This window comes from Saimiri boliviensis, chromosome 6, assembly GCF_048565385.1.
Source record: "Saimiri boliviensis isolate mSaiBol1 chromosome 6, mSaiBol1.pri, whole genome shotgun sequence".
NCBI classification, from domain to species: Eukaryota; Metazoa; Chordata; class Mammalia; order Primates; family Cebidae; genus Saimiri; species Saimiri boliviensis.
In genome coordinates, this window is record NC_133454.1 from 123,734,750 (window position 1) to 123,752,808 (window position 18,059).

The 18,059-nt window shown below is 62.3% G+C and overlaps 1 protein-coding gene across 3 annotated transcripts; it reads left to right on the plus strand.

The window, feature by feature from the left end:
• The first annotated feature begins 385 nt into the window (after positions 1–385).
• CCDC88B (coiled-coil domain containing 88B) lies at positions 386–17,071 on the plus strand. 3 transcript variants are annotated; one of them, XM_010348249.3, is made up of 27 exons: positions 387–506; positions 792–937; positions 1,092–1,203; positions 1,291–1,360; positions 1,450–1,508; positions 1,609–1,692; positions 1,787–1,930; positions 2,162–2,307; positions 2,461–2,542; positions 2,689–2,847; positions 3,386–3,532; positions 3,715–3,823; positions 3,986–4,122; positions 4,205–5,365; positions 9,753–9,880; positions 9,973–10,090; positions 11,196–11,291; positions 11,456–11,596; positions 12,069–12,325; positions 12,675–12,818; positions 12,985–13,171; positions 13,406–13,551; positions 13,760–13,858; positions 14,032–14,056; positions 14,735–14,941; positions 15,099–15,167; positions 16,609–17,071. In XM_010348249.3, exons 1-27 carry the CDS (start codon positions 447–449, stop codon positions 17,026–17,028), a joined length of 4,653 nt encoding a protein of 1,550 aa, XP_010346551.3. In that variant the 5' UTR covers positions 387–446; the 3' UTR covers positions 17,029–17,071. The 3 variants fall into 3 exon arrangements, with proteins under 3 accessions (XP_074257739.1, XP_010346551.3, XP_003937706.3); XM_003937657.4 differs by having other exon boundaries at positions 14,032–14,198; positions 16,609–16,753; XM_074401638.1 differs by lacking the exons at positions 15,099–15,167; positions 16,609–17,071 and having other exon boundaries at positions 386–506; positions 13,970–14,056; positions 14,735–14,939.
• The last annotated feature ends 988 nt before the right edge of the window (positions 17,072–18,059 follow it).

Below are 18,059 nucleotides of genomic sequence, written 5' to 3' on the forward strand. Positions count from 1 at the left end.
GGATTAGTTTGAGACATTGAGGGGAAAGGGAAGGATGCTGCGTGAGTGAAGCCCGGCATTTGGGAAGATGGGCGTGTGGGCGCCCAGACTCACCCAGCAAGGCCCAGGGCCCTTTTGAGGCCCTTGAAGGTCCTAGGCTGGAGTCATCCTTTCCCATTTCAGTTTGAGAAAACAAGGCCCAGGGAGGTGAAGGACTGTCCCGCCATTGCCCGTGGAGCCAGGACAGCTGTGGCCCTTCCCCCTGCCAACCTCTGGGCCTCCAGCGGAGATGCTGGGAGGATGCAGGGAGGTGAGGTGGGGGCTGAGTTACAGGCCCGCCTGCACCCGGAAGGAGGAAGCTGCACGGGGTGTCTGTGGCTGGCCCCAGGGATCCCCCACTCAGGGACTTCCTCTTCCTCTCCCCGCAGGTGCAGCTGCCACAGCGAGACGGGCACCCTCACCCGGGCATGGAGGGGGGCAAGGGGCCCAGGCTCAGAGACTTCCTGAGTGGGAGTCTGGCTACCTGGGTGAGGGGCAGGTGGCAGCGGGTTGGGGAGGGGAAATGAGCCCCAGCCACAGGCTGGTGTTGGGGCTGGCTGGGGGAGGATGGGGCAGAGCCAGGCCGGAGGGGAGGGCTGGGTTCAAGTGTCCAGGATGGAGATATGAGAGGGAGGGTGGGTTGTGGTGAGGGAAGAGGGGCCAGAGGCACTCAGAGGACGGGTTGCGGGGAGGGTGCTTGGGGTCACTGGGGCAGGCCGGAGGGGCTCAGGGTTCACTCTGCTGGTTGGCCGACCCCTCTGGACTCGTCACAGGCGCTGGGACTGGCCGGGCTGGTGGGGGAGGCGGAAGAGTCGGAGGGGGAAGAAGAGGAAGAGGAGGAAGAGGGGCCCCTTTGCTCGGAGAAGAGGTTCCTGCGCCTCAGCGATGGGGCCCTGCTCCTCCGGGTGCTGGGCATCATGTAAGGGGCATCGGGTCGGGGCGGTGGCAGGGAAGGAGCTGAGCGGAGGGAAAGCTGGTGGGCGGAGCCTGACGGGCAGTGGGCGGGGCTTGAGGGACGGTGGGCGAGGCCTGTTGACAGGAGGCGGGTCCTCAAGCCCACCTCCCTCTCATAGTGCCCCCAACTCCCGAGGGGGACCTCGGATGCTCAGGGGCCATGACGGGCCTGCTGCCTGGCGGGTGTGGAACCTGCACCACTTGTGGGGCCGACTGAGGGACTTCTACCAGGTAAGGGGTCTCAAGGGAAAGGTGGAGACAGGAGGGAAGGGGAGCTTCTTTGGGAAGGCCCCTCATAGTCTGCCCCTCTGACTCCAGGAGGAGCTGCAGCTGCTGATCCTGTTGCCACCCCCAGACCTCCAGACACTGGGGTTTGACCCCCTCTCAGGTGCTCTCTCCACTCACCCCCTCCTGCCTCTGCCCCCGCACTACCTCCCCACCCTGCCCAGTTAACCCCTTGGGGCATGTGCCCTGCAGAAGAAGCGATGGAGCAGCTGGAAGGCGTTCTTCGGCTACTGTTGGGGGCATCGGTACAGGTGAGCCGGTGGGGGAAGGGAAAATTGGGGTCGAGCTTTGGTGACAGAGGAGGGAGATCCTGCTCCAGCTCCCATTCCTGTCGCCCCTCCCCTTCCTCAGTGTGAGCACCGGGAACTCTTCATCCGCCACATCCAGGGCCTCAGTCTCGAGGTCCAGAGCGAGCTGGCCGCTGCCATCCAGGAGGTACTGAGGCGGGTCGGCCGCCCAGACTGGTATGGCATCTGGGACGCCCTTGCCACACCACTTCTTCCACTGAACGGCTCTCCCTGCGTCCCAGGTGACCCAGCCGGGGGCTGGCGTGGTGCTGGCACTGTCTGGACCAGAGCCTGGGGAGCTGGCACCTGCCGAGCTGGAGATGCTGTCCCGGAACCTGATGGGGATGCTGTCGAGGCTGGCACGGGAGCGTGACCTGGGGGCCCAGGTAGGGGCAGCCGGGGCATCGTGGCTGGAGGACTATCACGGAGCCGGTTGTGCAAGGGAGATGGAAGCTGGGGGCCCAGGTATGGGGTTGTGGTCTGAGGTCTCGGGACTGTCACAATCAGATGGCCCAAGACCCCAGACTACAACCCCATGGCTGGTATTGTGGTTGGGGGTCGATGTGCAGAGGCATTGAATAAGTTAGTTCTGACCCTTGACCCCTGACCTCCTATAGCGGCTGGCTGAACTGCTGCTGGAGCGAGAACCCCTCTGCTTGAGGCCTGAGGTTCCTTCTAGGGCTCCCGCCGAGGGTCCCTCGCACCACCTGGCCCTGGAGCTGGCCAATGCCAAGGCTCAGCTGCGACGTCTGCGGCAGGAGCTGTGAGTGTGCGCAGCCTGGAAAGGGGACTGAATGGAGAGGGGCAGTTTAAGCCTGGATGGGACCCTAGCCCTGGTGGCTACGGAAGGGATCAGGCCTGGGAAGGAATGGGGGTTGTAGACCCCAGACCCTCTCCAGCTGCTCCTTCCCTCCAGGGAGGAGAAGGCAGAGCTTCTGCTAGATTCCCAGGCCGAGGTGCAGGGTTTGGAGGCCGAAATAAGAAGGCTCCGCCAGGAGGTGCGCTCAGACGTTCCCCGCCACCGCGGCATTTCCTAACCTCCCCGCACCCGGTCCCACTGCCTACCTCCCAACCCGGCTCTGTCCTGTCCCTAATCCCTCCGGCCCGCGGCTGGCTGTTCCCAGCTCCACACTGTCTGGTCCAGGCCCAGGCGCTGTCAGGACAGGCCAAGCGGGCCGAGCTGTACCGCGAGGAGGCAGAGGCGCTGCGGGAGCGGGCCGGCCGCCTTCCCCGCCTGCAGGAGGAGCTGCGGCGCTGCCGCGAGCGGCTGCAGGCGGCGGAGGCCTGCAAGGGCCAGCTGGAGGTGAGGCGGGGGCGGGACCGCGGGGCGGGGCATGCGCGAGGGGGCGGGCCAGGAGGAGGGGCGAGATTGTGTCCCGAAAAAAGAGAAGCAGGTTCTCTGGTGGGGACAGTCACGGGTGGAGAGATGGGTGAGGACAAATGCTGGGAGATGGCGTCTGGGAAAGTGCCTCTGGAGGATGGGGCAGGTGGAGGGGAGAGGTGGGGCTGTGTAGGTGATGTAACCTTGGAAGAAAGGCGGTTCCTGGGGAGAAGGGGCGAGGCATGCACAGAAGGGCGGGGCATGCACGGGGGCGGGGCATGCGCGGAGGGGCGGGGCATGTACAGAAGGGAGGGGCCAGAGGTGAGGGAGAAAGTACCTGGAAAGACCCTGGAGAGAAAAAGATGCAAGGGATGGATGGTGGGGCCTAGAGACTTATGGGGTACAGCGCGGGGGAGGGAGGCAGGGTCTGTGACAGGCCGTGGGGAAGGAGTTTGGGACCCCCAGGCGCTGGAGTGCATCGGGCTGCATGGCCCACCGGTTCTCCCTGGTCTCCCACCAGGAGGAGCGAGTGCTCTCAGGGGTGCTGGAGGCTTCCAAGGCGCTGCTGGAAGAGCAGCTGGAGGCTGCCCGCGAGCGCTGCGCCCGGCTGCACGAGACCCAGCGCGAGAACCTGCTGCTGCGGACCAGGCTGGGCGAGGCCCATGCGGTGAGGTCGCCAGAGTGATCCCAGCTGTGTTGCCCCGTCACCCCCATAACCCCACTGATGTCCTAGGGGTCTCTAGTGATTCGTGCAGCCTCCACTCTTGGTGACCTCTAGTGACCCTCCAGCCTACACACTCGGCCTGGCCGTGGTGTGGAGGGCTTGTCTGACCCTGCCCTCGCCCCCAGGAGCTGGACTCTCTGCGGCATCAGGTGGACCAGCTCGCCTTGGAGAATGTGGAGCTGGAGCTGGAGCTTCAGCGGAGCTTGGAGCCGCCCCTGGCTTCCCCTGGGGAGGGTGAGGGACCCCAGTGGAGGGGCTGGGGTAGGGGCTACCTTTGCTTTCCAGTAGCTGTACTGGGGAGAGCCTCAGACTTCCTCCCTTCCCCCAGTCCTCTGGGGCGGTATGTGAGAAGCCAGGGAGTAAGGGAGGGGTCCTGACTTCATCTTACACCCCCAGCACCCCTGCCAGGAGCAGTACCCTCACTGCAAGATGAGGTGAGGGAGGCAGAGGCTGGGCAGCTGCGGATGCTCGAGAGGGAGAACCGGGAGCTTCGAGGGCTGCTTCAGGTGCTTCAAGGGCAGCCAGGGGGCCAGGTGAGTCCCCTCCCACAGCGTCCTGGCCGGCTCCTCCCCTAGTCCATCCCTAGGCCTGACTGTCCCTCTCCTTTGCCCGCAGCACCCCCTGCTGGAGGCGCCGAGCGAGGACCCCATGCTGCTGAGCCTGGAGGAGGCTCCCCGGACTCCTGTGGCCTCTGACCACAGCCCCCAGGGCTTGGTTCAGAAGGCGAGGGATGGAGGCCCCCAGACCTTGAACTTGGGTCCCCTGGCATCAGACTCAGTGCTCAAGAGGTCAGCTGAGTGTGCCCAGGCACCTGATTCAGACCCGCAGGAGGCAGAGAGGTCTCTCCAGGCAGTTGCCCTGGACCCCCACACCTCAGACTGGTCCCCTCAAGAGTCAGACTCTGCTGTGGAGACACAGGCGTCCCTGGAGAAGGCTGGCCACAGCTCCTCCCCCGAGGGCCCTGCCTCTGTGGCCCCCCGCCAGGGTCCAGGAACCAAAAATCAGGCCCAGCAGTTGCTGGGAGGAGGGACTGAGGGAAGAGAGGCTCCCCAAGGCGAGTCAGTGCCTGAGGCCCAGGAGTTGAGACAGGAGGGCCCTGAGCACAAGCCAGGGCCTTTGCAGCCCAGCCCTGTGAAGCTGAAGGAGCAGGAGGGCCCAGATCAGGACCCGGACCTGGCCACGGGACAAAGAGATGCCAGAGGGCATGACCAGAGGCTGGAGGGGATGGTCGGGGACCCAGCCCAGCAAAAACCACAGCAGAAGTCGGAAGAGACTCTTGAGGTCCAGGCCTGGGAGGGGCCAATCCCAGGGGAGAGCCTGGCCAGTGGTGTTGCAGAGCAGGAGGCCCTCAGAGAGGAGGCGTCAGAGCTGAGGAGGAAGGCTGAGGCCCTTGGAGTGGAGCTGGAAGCCCAGGCCCAAAAGCTGGAGGCCCAAGGCATGGAGGCCGCCCGCCTCTCCAAGGAGCTGGCGCAAGCTCGAAAGGCAGAGGCCGAGGCCCACCGGGAGGCAGAGGCCCAGGCCTGGGAGCAAGCCCGGCTGCGGGAGGCAGTGGAGGCTGCCCGCCGGGAACTGGAGGCTGCGTCCCGGGAGCGGGAGGCACTGGCGGAGGCCCTGGCAGCAGCGGGCCGGGAGCGGAGGCAGTGGGAGCGTGAGGGGTCCAGGCTGCGGACCCAGTTGGAGGCTGCTGAAGAACGGATGCAGGCGCTGGAGCGCGAGGGCCGTCAGCACCTGCAGGAGGCGGAGAGGGAGCGCCAGGAGAAGGAGGCCCTCCAGGGGGTAGGTCAGGTCCGGGCTCACAGCCGGGGTAGGAAGCAGGGTTCCAGGCTGCTGGGAGTTACTGATTCCATCAGCAGCGGCTCGGTGCGTGCTGGGCACTGAGCTGGCGCTGGAGATGGAAAGGCCCTGCCTTCCAAAGGTGTGCCTGGCCTGGGGCACCGAGCCACGTCCACTGCCTGATGGGGGCGCTGTGGGAGGGGTGGGACTGCCTAGTGCACATCTTGGCTCTCTGCCTGCAGCAGTTGACTCATCTCTACCCCAAGCCTCCTTCTGTAAAACAGGGGTGCTATTCCTAGCCACCTGGGCCGGTCTTGGGGACGACTTCCGGAGACAGTAGCTGTAAAGGTCTGGTTCATGCCGGGAAAGGGCATGTTGTAAGTGTTCAAGCACTGGTTCTTCAGAGCAAGCGCTATGAGAGCCCGTGGGAGGGCGAGCTGATGCCCAAGAGGAGGCAAGGAGGCTTTCCGGAGGAGTGACCAAAGTGTCACTAGGTGGGGAAGGACATTTCGTCCAGAGAGAATGGCATGTACAAAGATGAAGGCATTAAAGATGCTCGGGGGCCAGGCACGGTGGCTCACGCCTGTAATCCCAGTAATTTGAGGGGCAGAGGCAGGCGAATCACTTGACGTTAGGAGTTCGAGACCAGCCTGGCTAACATAGTGAAACCCCATTTCTACTAAAAATACAAAAATTAGCCGGGCGTGGTGGTGTGTGCCTGTACTCCCAGCTTCTCAGGAGGCCGAGGCAGAAGAATCGCTTGAACCCAGGAGGCGGAGGTTGCAGTGAGCTGAGATCCCGCCATTACACTGCAGCCTGGGCGACAGAGTGAGACTCTGTCTCAAAAAACAAAAACAAAAACAAAAACAAAACAAAAACCAACCAACGGAACAAAGAAAGACTCAGAGCCCAGGAGGAAGGGGAGATGAGGGCCACCTTTGAAGGTATTGGCTCTCCTTCCCCAGGCAGGGAAAACCAGGGCAGAACGGTGTGGGGCTGGGCTTGAGGAGGGTCACCTTGGTGGGGAGGGGAGCTTGGAGCCATCAGGAGGCAGTGGCCACGATGTAAGTGGCAGAGGAGGCTGGCTCGGGTGGCATGGGAGTGGGGGTGAGAGAAGACCTGGACATACTTTTTTTTTCTTTTCTTTTTTTTGAGACGGAGTTTCGCTCTTGTTATCCAGGCTGGAGTGCAATGGCGCGATCTCGGCTCACTGCAACCTCCGCCTCCTGGGTTCAGGCAATTCTCCTGCCTCAGCCTCCTGAGTAGCTGGGACTACAGGCACGCGCCACCATGCCCAGCTAATTTTTTGTATTTTTAGTAGAGACGGGGTTTCACCATGTTGACCAGGATGGTCTCGATCTCTTGACCTCGTGATCCACCCGCCTCAGCCTCCCAAAGTGCTGGGATTACAGGCTTGAGCCACCGCGCCCGGCTCATACTTTTTTTTTTCTTTTGAGATGGAGTCTCACTCTGTTGCCCAGGCTGGAGTGCAGTGGCGCGATCTCAGCTCACTGCAACCTCCACCTCCCTGGTTCAAGTGATTCTTCTGCCTCAGCCTCCTGAGTAGCTGGGAGTACAGGCACATGCCACCATGCCTGGCTAATTTTTGTGTATTTTTAGTAGAGATGGAGTTTTGCCGTGTTGGCCAGGCTGGTCTTAAACTCCTGACCTCAGGTGATCCGCCTGCCTCAGCCTTCCAAAGTGCTGGGATTACAGGTGTGAGCCACCGTGCTGGGCCGACACACTTTTACTTATTGATTTTAACAGGTTTATGGGCATCTTCTTGGTGCCAGGCCCTGTACCAGGTTCTGGGCACACAGCGGTGACCAGCAAGCTCACACTCCAGTGTTTGGGTGTGGCTTCAGCTTCCTTCCAAGCTAAGGAAGGAGTTAGGGCCAGGCCGCAGTGGCTCACGCCTGTAATCCTAACACTTTGGGAGGCCGAGGTGGGTGGATCACCTGAGGTCAGGAGTTCAAGACCAGCCTGGCCATCATGGTGAAACCCTGTCTTAAAAAAAAAAGGAAGGCCGGGCGCGGTGGCTCAAGCCTGTAATCCCAGCACTTTGGGAGGCCGAGGCGGGTGGATCACGAGGTCGAGAGATCGAGACCAACGTGGTCAACAGGGTGAAACCCCGTCTCTACTAAAAATACAAAAAATTAGCTGGGCATGGTGGCGCGTGCCTGTAATCCCAGCTATTCAGGAGGCTGAGGCAGGAGAATTGCCTGAACCCAGGAGGCAGAGGTTGCGGTGAGCCGAGATCGCGCCATTGCACTCCAGCCTGGGTAACAAGAGCGAAACTCCGTCTCAAAAAAAAAAAAAAAAAAAAAAAAAAAGGAGTTAGGGCTTTGCCATGAGGGACGGGGCAGCCACTGAAGGCTCCCCAATGAGCAAAGTGGTCAGGTCTGCGTGTGAAGAGGCACCTGGAAGGGTGTTTGGGTCAGTGGGTCCCTGTGCTAGGGGACCTTTAAGACTGGAACACAGGTGAGGAACTGAGTCCTCCGTGCAGCCAGTTTCCAGTTCCATCTCTCTGCAGAAAAGGACCCTGAAATTCAGGGAGGAAAAGTAATTTGCTCAGAGACCTCTCATGAGGATGGGGGTTGGGAAGCACACTGCTAGGTAGACGCGGGGTCAGGCATTGTGCAAGACGTGCCCAGGATAGGGGGTTCTGGCAAATGTGACAGGGAAGGTGCGAGGCTGTCTCTGGGGTCCACTCTGTGGGGTGTGGCTGAGAGGCTGTCTGTCCAGGTGACCTGCCTACGTTCCAGCTGTGTGGCTTGGGGCAAGTTACTTAACCTCTCTGAGTCTCAGTTTTCTCTCCTGTAAAACCGGAATAAAAATAGTACCTGCCTCATGCCAGGCGCGGTGGCTCACGCCTGTAATCCCAGCACTTTGGGAGGCCAAGGTGGGCGGATCACGAGGTCAGAAGTTTGAGACCATCTTGGTCAACACAGTGAAACCCCGTCTCTACCAAAAATACAAAAAAATTAGCCAAGCATGGTGGCACGTGGCTGTAGTCCCAGCTACTTGGGAGGCTGAGGCAGGAGAATTGCTTGAACCCGGGAGGCGGAGGTTGCAGTGAGCCGACATCGCACCACTGCACTCTAGCTTGGGCGACAGCAAGACTCCATCTCAAAAAAAAAAAAAAAAAAAAAAAAAGGAAACGAAACCCTGTACCTGCCTTGTAGGATTCTGCGAGATAAAGAGTGTAAGGACACTGGGGCAGTGCCCGGCACCTAGGATGGGCCTGTTTCCATGGGAGGGAGTGCCAGCAGTGAAGGTGAGGGTAGGGCTGGTGGGCTGGAAGAGCCGGCTCCAAGGACCAAGAGGGTGGGAGAAGCTGGGGACACGGGGAACTTTGTGAGATTTCCTGGTTGAAGCAGAAGGTGGCTGGCCAGGGGGAGGTCAGGGAACCAGGGGCCTTTCAGGCTGTTCACTGGGTGCAGAAGCCTCCCAGGCTGTGGTGGTGAGGGGGTCCTAGGAGGGCTGTGGCCAGGCCTCGAGGAGGGCAGGGCAGGGGCTGGGCGGGAGGTTCTTGTCACCCTGCTGCCTACCCCAGTACTTGTGATAGTGGCTGCCAGCCAGCCAGGCAGCAGCGCCTCATGGGACTTGTAGTTTTCCAGGGAGAGGTGGTGCCCATGGGTGTTAGGAGGTGCAGTGCCCCTGGGGCAAGGCCTGGGTTCGGTTATGAAGCCAGGAAAGTAGTTTTCAGCAGCAAGGCTTGTAGGCTTGGCTTCCAAGGCAGGATTTGGCAGGCACCTGGTCAGGGGCAGCTGTCCCAAAGCTTCATCCTGCCAGGGCCCCATGTGGTAGAATGGTTTGGCCCCCAGAGGCCAGAATGGGCCTCCCGTCCCCTTCCAAAGTGGTGCAGCCCAACGGTCAAAGGCCACAGATCACCTGGCTGGCAGCATTCTGGCGTCCCCATGCCCCCGAGCCCCACTGCCAACCCCTGAGTTCCTGTCCTGCCAGCCCTCCGTGGCCTTCTCCTTGTAGCCGAGGACTCTCACCAGACCTGCCCCTGCTAAGCCCCTCTAGCTGTCTAGCTGTCACATGGCTGGGGTGGCAGCCCGCCGGGTGCGTCCACGTTTCACTGCGCACATGAAGAACTGTGGCCTTAGAGAGGTGATGGCACTTGCCCAGCGTGTGTCTCTGACTCCAGTGCAGGAGTCTTCTTCACGCCCTGCCAGCCTTATGACCCCCAGCTCTTTCATGTCCAATTTCGAGGGCACCAGGCTTTGCTCCCATTTTATAGATGGGGAAGTAGAGTCCAAAGGGTTAACTTCGTGCTCAGGATGGCAAGTCAAGGACAGAAAGGCAGCTATCCCGGCTCTTCGGCCTCTGTCTCTGGCTGTCCCCTGCTTCCTTGCTCTGAGTCTGTTCTGCCTGCCCTCAGGAGCTGGAAAAGGCCGTGGTGCGGGGTAAGGAGCTGGGGGCTCGGCTGGAGCAGCTGCAGCGTGAGCTGGAGCAGGCGGCTCTGGAGCGCCAGGAATTTCTTCGAGAACAGGAAAGCCAGCACCAGAGGTGGGGACAGGGCTGAGGGGGAAGAGTGAGGGAGGCAGGGGTGTGGGGGACGAGTGTGGAGTAGGGCTAAGTGCCAAGGATTCTCCTGGCAGGTACCAGGGTTTGGAGCAGCGTCTGGAAGCTGAGTTACAGGCGGCAGCCACCAGCAAGGAGGAGGCGCTGATGGAGCTCAAGACCAGGGCCCTGCAGCTGGAAGAGGAGCTGTTCCAGGTGACTGCCGGCCTGGGAGCTGGGGCCCATGCCATTCCTCCCTCCATCCCTTGAGCACACGCCAGGGTCGCCTGTGCTCCTGGTCTCGCTCTGCATTCTTGCCCAGCTACGTGCTTCACTCCCCATGTGGGGCCGCTTGCAGGGAGCATTGTGCGGGGAGTCAGGTGGCCGCGTGGCCTTCTCCGGGGCTCGTTTTCGCCATTCTGCACGTGGACAGAAGTTCTGCTGTGGGTGCCTGCTCCGTCTCTCTCACCCGGGGTCCCCCTGCGTCGGGAGCTCAGTGCTTGGCATGATGGAAGCCAGCGATGATTTCTGAGGCCCGGGCTGCATGCGGGCTCCATACGGAGGGTGGGGTGGTGGGGGGCCCAATCCCAGGCTGCCATCCTCAGGCAAGAAAACAGGTGGTGATAACTAGGTACCAGGGGCTTTGAGGAGGCTGTGCAGGGGTTTGGGAGGGTAGCACCCAGCAAGATACCCAGCAGGCACCTGTGAAGTCAGTCAGGGAAGGTTTTGTGGAGAAGGTAGAGTCGAAACAGGCTTAGAGGAGGCTGCATGGAGGGGCTCATGCCTGTAATCCCAGCACTTTGGGAGGCCAAGTCGGGTGGATCACCTGAGGTCAGGAGTTCAAGACCAGCCTGACCAATGTGATGAAACCCAGTCTCTACTAAAAATACAAAAATGAGCCAGATATAGTGACCCACACCTGTGGTCCCAGCTACTCAGAAGACTGAGGCAGGAGAATTGCTTGAACCCAGGAGGCAGAGATTGCAGTGAACCAAGATCACACCACTGCACTCCAGCCTGAGCGAGACTATCTCAAAACCAAACCAAACCAAACCAAAGAGGCTTAGAGGAGCAGTAGGATGAGAGGCGTTATGAGCAGAAGGCTCTGCTGCAGACGGAGAGAAGTTGAGAAGGGCAGTGTGGAGACGGAGCTTCGGGAACCAGGAGTGGGACATGTGGGATCCGGGGGAAGGTATGGGATGGGAGTGGGGCGGGTTGGGCTAAATGCTGCTGGTGGGGCAGGTTCATGAGCCCGGGTCCTTGCGGCATCCCCAAGCCACTGTGGCTGCCCCACATGACCTCCCAGGGACTCTCCTTGCAGCTGCGTCAGGGCCCTGTAGGGCTGGGGCCCAAAGGGTGTGCTGAGCCTCAGCTGGTGGAGACCCAGAACATGCGGCTCATTGAGGTGGAGCGCAGCGTGAGTGTGGGTCTCTGGTGGGCCTAGGGGGGTGCCCCGTGCAGCGTGAGTGTGGGCCCGCGCTGGGCCTGTGGGGTGCCCTGTGCAGCGTGAGTGTGGGCCTGTGGTGGGCGCTGGGGGTTGCCCCTGCCACCTGGCTACTGCTAACCCCCACTTCTGGGCAGAATGCGACTCTGGTGGCAGAGAAGGCAGCTCTGCAGGGGCAGCTGCAGCACCTGGAGGGGCAGCTGGGGAGCCTTCAGGGCCGTGCCCAGGAGCTGCTGCTGCAGAGCCATCGGGCACAGGAGCACAGCAGCCGCCTGCAGGTGGGTGGTGCCCAGGTGACTGTCGTTGCCCATGTACTGCCCCTTGCCCCTTTTGGATTGTTCTGTGCCCTTTTCCTACCCTAGCTCCCAGCCAGCTGCCCCACCTCTTCCCCAGTGGCGTTTATCCTCGTCCTCTGACCCCAGCCACCACTTCCCACCATCCTCCCTGCCGCTGCCTCCTCCTACCTGCTGCCAGCCCCAACATCTGCACCCATGTCGCCCTGCCCTCTCACTGTCCCAGCCCTCCCCTCCACAGGGAGTCATAGTCCCACCCTGCCCTGCGCCCTCCTGGACAGCCTGGCCCAGCCAGCCTCCCGGCCTCTCCCCAGCCACTCATCCGCCTCTGGCCGGGCCTCCGCTGCCTGCTGTGCTCCCAGCCCTCTGCCTCTTCCACAGCTCTCTCCTTGTCCTGGGCCCTGCCCTCAGCCGGGCTTTCCTCCCTAGCAGCCGCTGCCTCCCCCCTCTGCCCTAGGCTGAGAAGTCTGTGCTGGAGGTGCAGGGCCAGGAGCTGCACCGGAAGCTGGAGGTGCTGGAGGAGGAGGTGCGGGCGGCCCGACGGTCCCAGGAGGAGACCCGAGGGCAGCAGCAGGCCCTGCTTCGGGACCACGAGGCCCTGGCACAGCTGCAGCGGCGGCAGGAGGCCGAGCTAGAGGGACTGCTGGTGCGGCACCGAGACCTCAAGGCCAACATGCGGGCGCTGGAGCTGGCCCACCTGGAGCTGCAGGGCCGGTGAGCATCCCCAGACGCCTGGCTCCTCCCTGGCACCCCCTGCCTGCCAGCGCAGACTTTCCTCGCCAGGTCTGATCCCCACCAGGAAGCATCTCCACCTCTGCTCTGTGGCACCCCGGCCACTGCTGTGCCCTCTGGGGTAGCTGCACCCCCAACTTCTGGGTTGGGCTCACCGTGGGGCTCACCTCTTGGGGATGGTGGGCACCTGGCATGGCAGTCTGCCCGATGGCATTCCCTGGGGGGGCTATCCTTAGGAGGTGACAGACCCTCCCCAGGTCCAGGTAGTCCAGCTGCCTGCTTGCCATGGCCACAGGGTCACACAGCCCTCTTAGCCCCTTGTCCATCCCAGGCATGAGCAGCTGCAGGCCCAGCGGGCTAGCGTGGAGGCACAGGAAGTGGCCCTGCTGGCAGAGCGCGAACGCCTGATGCAGGATGGGCATCGGCAGCGGGGCCTGGAGGAGGAGCTGCGGAGACTTCAGAGCGAGCATGACAGGTGCCGGTCCTGCCACAGCCCCCAGCGCCTCTCAGTGGCCCCACCTCCAAAGTGGGTTGGGGGTGTGGGGTCCTGCCTGGCCGCCCCTCCCCAGAATAACTCCTCTGGCCAGCACTTGGTCTGGGGACGCAGGGCCCTTGGAGAGCAGCTCTCCTTGCCTCTGAAGGGCTCAGATGCTGTTGGCAGAGGTATCTCGGGAGCGGGGCGAGCTGCAGGGCGAACGTGGGGAGCTTCGGGGCCGGCTGGCGCGGCTGGAGCTGGAGCGGGCACAGCTGGAGATGCAGAGCCAGCAGCTTCGAGAGTCCAACCAGCAGCTGGACCTGAGCGCCTGCCGGCTGACCACGCAGTGCGAGGTGTGGCGGGGCCTGGCAGAGGGGGTGGGCATGGCTAGGGGGTGTGGGTCTAGAGGGGTCAGAGGAGGGGAGGGGAGCTGAGGTTCAGGCAGGGAAGGGGTCAAAGAAGGGGAGGGGGCTGGGGCTCATGCAGGGAGGGGGTCAGAGGAGGGGAGGGGTGCTCTGACCCCTAAGCTGAGACCCAGGTGGTCCTGAACTGGGTCCCACCCCCTGACCCCTGCTGCCTGCTGCCAGCTATTGACACAGCTTCGGAGTGCCCAGGAAGAGGAGAACCGGCAGCTGCTGGCTGAAGTGCAGGCCCTGAGCCGAGAGAACCGAGAGCTCCTGGAGCGCAGCTTGGAGAGCCGGGACCACCTGCACCGGGAGCAGCGGGAGTACCTGTGAGTGGGAGGCCTGGGAGCTGGGTGCGGCTGCTTCCCCTTCGGGTGTTCCTGGGGAGACCCACGTGGACAGGTTTGGAGCTGGCCCCCCACATCCACCGGATCTGCGGCACGGTTGGACCAGCGTGTCCTCACTGCCAGGTGCGCCGTGCTCCCGCCCTGGCTTCCCCGGGCCTCAGGCCCACCGCTCCCCTCTCACTCCTGCCAGGGACCAGCTTAATGCCCTGCGCCGAGAGAAGCAGAAGCTCGTGGAGAAGATTATGGACCAGTACCGCGTGCTGGAGCCCGGGCCCCTGCCCCGGACCAAGTGAGCGGCCTTGTCACCTCCCTCGGGCTGGAAACCCTGCAAACCTCTGCCCCTGCCCTGCCCTCTGACTCCAGGCCCTATGAAGGTCAACCTGGTCTTTGCCATCCCCAGGACACCCTCTGCTCCCTTCCTCCTCCTGGTCCTGACGCCCTCTTGTGCCCTCTTGCCCCCAGGAAGGGCAGCTGGCTGGCAGACAAGGTGAAGAGGCTGATGCGACCCCGGCGGGAGGGGGGCCCCCCTGGGGGGCTGCGCCGGGGGGCCGATGGGGCTGGCAGCACCGAGAGCCTGGGGGGCCCCCCGGAGACGGAGCTTCCCGAAGGCAGGGAGGCGGATGGGACAGGTGGGTCTGGGGGTCAGGTGGCCAGGATGGCCCCTGCCCCACATCCCCCACCCCCACCTTGGTGCCTGCCTCACTGCCTGGCCTGCACGCATGCCCCCATTGGCGTTCTCTGAGGCCGTCCAGCCTGCCCTGATGCCACCAGGGGCTCTTTGTCCTGGGCCCTGCAGGGTTGCCCTTGGCCCCCACCTCCCTCCTACCTGTGCTGTCCCCACCCAGCCTGCTCCATCCCCAGCGGAGCCCAGGATCTGGGAGGTGCAGAGGACCTCGGGAGAGGTCACTGATCTAGACTGCAGATGAGGAGACTGAGGCCCGGGGAGGGGAGGCTCCTTGGCCAAGGTCATGCAGTGAGTTAGTGTCAAGGTTGCTGCCCCCCTCATTTGCCTGGCTCCTCCCGCACCTCTGCACCTCCCCTCCCTGGCCCTGGGCAGCTTCATGCACTGGCCCCTCCACTCCACCCAACCCCTGCTCCTCTGACCTGCATGAGCCTCAGCCCCCCTCCCCTCCTCTAACCCCCTCCCTGAATGCGCCTCTTTCAGGGTCCCCTTCCCCGGCACCCATGCGCCGGGCCCAGAGCTCCCTCTGCCTGCGGGACGAGACCTTGGCAGGTGGGCAGCGGCGGAAACTCAGCTCCAGGTTCCCGGTGGGGCGAAGCTCTGAGTCATTCAGCCCTGGGGACACCCCCAGGCAACGGTTTCGACAGCGTCGTCCAGGCCCCCTGGGGGCACCCCTCTCCCAGGGCAAAGGTGAGGGACAAGGTTCACTGTCCCAGCCAGCCCCTGATTCTCTGTGGACCCACCAGCTCCTTGGGGGAGGCAGCTTCCTGCTTGTCCCCCGTATCTCCTGCGAGCCTGTCCACTTCCGCACTGGCCCGGGGCGAAGTGGTTGCCTTGTGCCTCACAGGACCCGGTGTGGGATGGGGGAGCTCCGTGGAGACCCTCCAGGAGCACGAAGCAGACGCCAGCCGAGAGGGTGAGTGGGGCCTGCTCCGGGCTCTTTATCTGCCTGGGGCCCCTGACAGATGGCATGAGTCCATTCCCTCATTTGACAATGATGCTTTACCAAGCGCCAGGTGACATGCTAGCAGGGGACACAGCAGGGAAGGTTCTGGTGTGAGGAGGCAGATAGGAAACAATTTGCCTAAAAATAATTATTATCTACAGCAGTCCCGTCCACTAGAAATATGGTGTGAACCACAGGATAATTTTAAGTTTTCCAGTAGCCTCATCAGAAAAAGGGAAAAGAAACAGTACAATGAATTTTAGTAACATTTAACTCAGTGTGCCTATGTGGTTACCATTTCAGCATGTGGCCGGCATAAAAATCATGAATGAGCTATTTATTAGACATGATTCTTTCCTTATTTCTTTCTTTCTTTTTTTTCTGGAGTTTCTCTCTTGTTGCCCAGGCTGGAGTGCAATGGCACAATCTTGGCTCACTGCAACTTCGGCCTCTTGGGTTCAAACGATTCTCCTGCCTCAGCCTCCCAAGTAGCTGGGATTACAGGCATGTGCCACAGTGCCTGGCTAATTTTGTATTTTTAGTAGAGACGGGGTTTCTCCATGTTGGTCAGGCTGGTCTCGAACTCCTGACTTCAGATGATCCGCCTGCCTCAGCCTCCCAAACTGCTGGGATTACAGGCGTGAGCCACGACACCTGACCAGACATGATTTTTTCATATAAGTCTTTGGCACTTTAGGAGGCCGAGGCAGGCAGATCACTTGAGGCCAGAAGTTTGAGACCAGCCTGGCCAACGTGGTGGAATCCCCCGTCTACTAAAAAGACAGAAAGTAGCCAGACATGGTGTCCCATGCCTATAATCGCACCTATTTGGGGGGCTGAGGCAGGAGAATCGCTTGAACCCTGGAGGCGGAGGTTGCAATGCTCTGAGATTGTGCCACTGCACTCCAGCCTCGGTGACAGAGTGAGACTGTCTCAAAAACAAAAACCAAAAAAGCACAGTAGGTCTTAGCAGAACGTCGCAGGCCAGCCCCATCTCACCTGTTCAGTTCCACCCGGGGCAGCTCAGCCCTGGGCTCCGATAGACCAACAGGAGGCGCTAATGCTCTGGGAAGGAGAGCTGGGGCGGGGTCTGGAGCTCTGGTCGGGCTGGCTGGAGTTTTAGTAACTAAGGTGCTGGGGTGGGCCTCGGAGAGGAGGGGAAGTTGGAGCAAAGACTCAGGAGGAGTGGGGAGAGTTTGTCGTGTGGACGAACCTGAGAACAGCATTCTGGGGAGAGGGAACCGTGGAGGGAAGGCCTGGTGTGTTTGAGGACTGGCGGGCGTGGTGCAGGTGGAAGGGGGAGGTATTGGCGGGTGGGGGGTTGGGCAGAAGAGTCGAAGGCCTGTGGGCCTCCTGGGACTCTGGGAGTCCTCCTGAGGGCGGTGGGTCTGAGCTGAGCCTTTCCCTCTAGGCCCTGAGGTACAGGAACCGGAGAAACATCCTCTCGCCCCATCCCTCAGCCAGTGACACCGTGGGGACAGGGGGTTTGGGAGCACAGCCCTCTCCCCGCTGGAGTGTCAGCGGGGGCCCCAGGCAGCCCAAGAGCTCAGGGAGCCGGGGCCCCCTCGGGGAGACCTGGGACAAGGAGGCCTGGGCCCAGAGATGGAGCTGGGATGAGTGTGTGGACAGGGGGGACGGCTGGCCCCCACGAGCCACTCCAGGCTGGGGTTCTGGCTCTCCCAGGCGGTTCCCGCTGAGGCGGTGGTCTCTGGGGGATCCCCCAGCTGAAGGAGGCTGGCAGGAGTCAGCAAGAGAGCCCCTGGCCCGGGCCAGGCCGGGAGCTGAGTCCCAGTGCCGGGGGACTGTGGCCTGGGCTGACCTTGAGCCTTAGCTGGGACCTTGAGAGGCATGAGAATAAAGCTGAACTGTAGCTACCCGAGTCTTGCTCTGTCTGCTGGCCGCATCGGGTTCCTTGGGGACACATGCAGCCCCAGTCCTCCCGGTTGGCAGGGATGTGTGGTCAGAGGACCCCTGCCTGGATGGGGCAGCCCAGGGCTTTCTTCACTTGGTCAGTCTGTCGGCCAAAGCCCGGACGTCCTGGTGACATGGAGAGGGCATGGCATCCTGGGTAGCCAGCAGGGATTGGGGTGGAAGATCTGGGCTCAGGGGTGTGGCCCACCCCCACCCTCTCCCAGGGCAGCCTCTTCTCTGCATTCACATCTTCCTCCTCCCCATCACCCCTCCTCCCTTGAGGTGGAGCCCCTCCCCAGGGAGTTCATCATCCAGTGGGGCATCACTTAATGCCAGGGGCTGCCATGAGGGGTGGGAGGGACGCTGGCTCTCTGGTCAGGGCTTCTAGCATGGTGGTGCCTGGGAAGGGGGGCAATTAGGCTGGGGTACAGGATGTAAGTCAGGGTACCTGGGGCTGCGCAGGGAGGGTGGGGCTGCCCAGGGCTAAGATGAGGCAGCCTGAACTTGGGGAGTGCAGAGCTGGGAGGGGCGCCCGTCCAGCCTCCCCGGTATAACCTGCGGCAGCCTGAGTCCCTCCTCCCCTCAGCCAAGGCTTCGCAGGACAGGGTGTGGGGTGGGCGCCCTGGCCTCCAGCTGGCAGAGGAGCGGAGAGCCCCTCCCCACCGGCCTCAGGGGGTGAGTTCTCCTGGCTATCCCACTGTGCTAGGTGGCCTGTCGGTGGTCAGAAAGGGGAAGGCAGGAAGAAGAGGGAGCAGAGGCTCAGGAGGACCCGTCAGCAGGGCCCCTGGGCCTCATGGGGAGGGGCAGCCCCGAGTGGTGCTGATAGCCCTTCTCGAGGCCCACGCAGGGCTCTAAGCCAGGTACTGCACTGAGCTAGGAGACCACAGGGGGGAACACACGAGATGCAGGCGGCACGTAGTGGGAGCTGCACAGTGGCTGGGGCTGCAGCCC

Bases quoted from the DNA above. Each gene is read 5' to 3' on its own strand.
- CCDC88B (XM_010348249.3), top strand. From the start codon at position 447: ATGGAGGGGGGCAAGGGGCCCAGGCTCAGAGACTTCCTGAGTGGGAGT. The intron at 507-791 runs GTGAGGGGCAGG...GACTCGTCACAG, and splicing joins GTGGGAGTCTGGCTACCTGG to GCGCTGGGACTGGCCGGGCT. The intron at 3,824-3,985 runs GTGAGGGACCCC...TTACACCCCCAG, and splicing joins CCTGGCTTCCCCTGGGGAGG to CACCCCTGCCAGGAGCAGTA.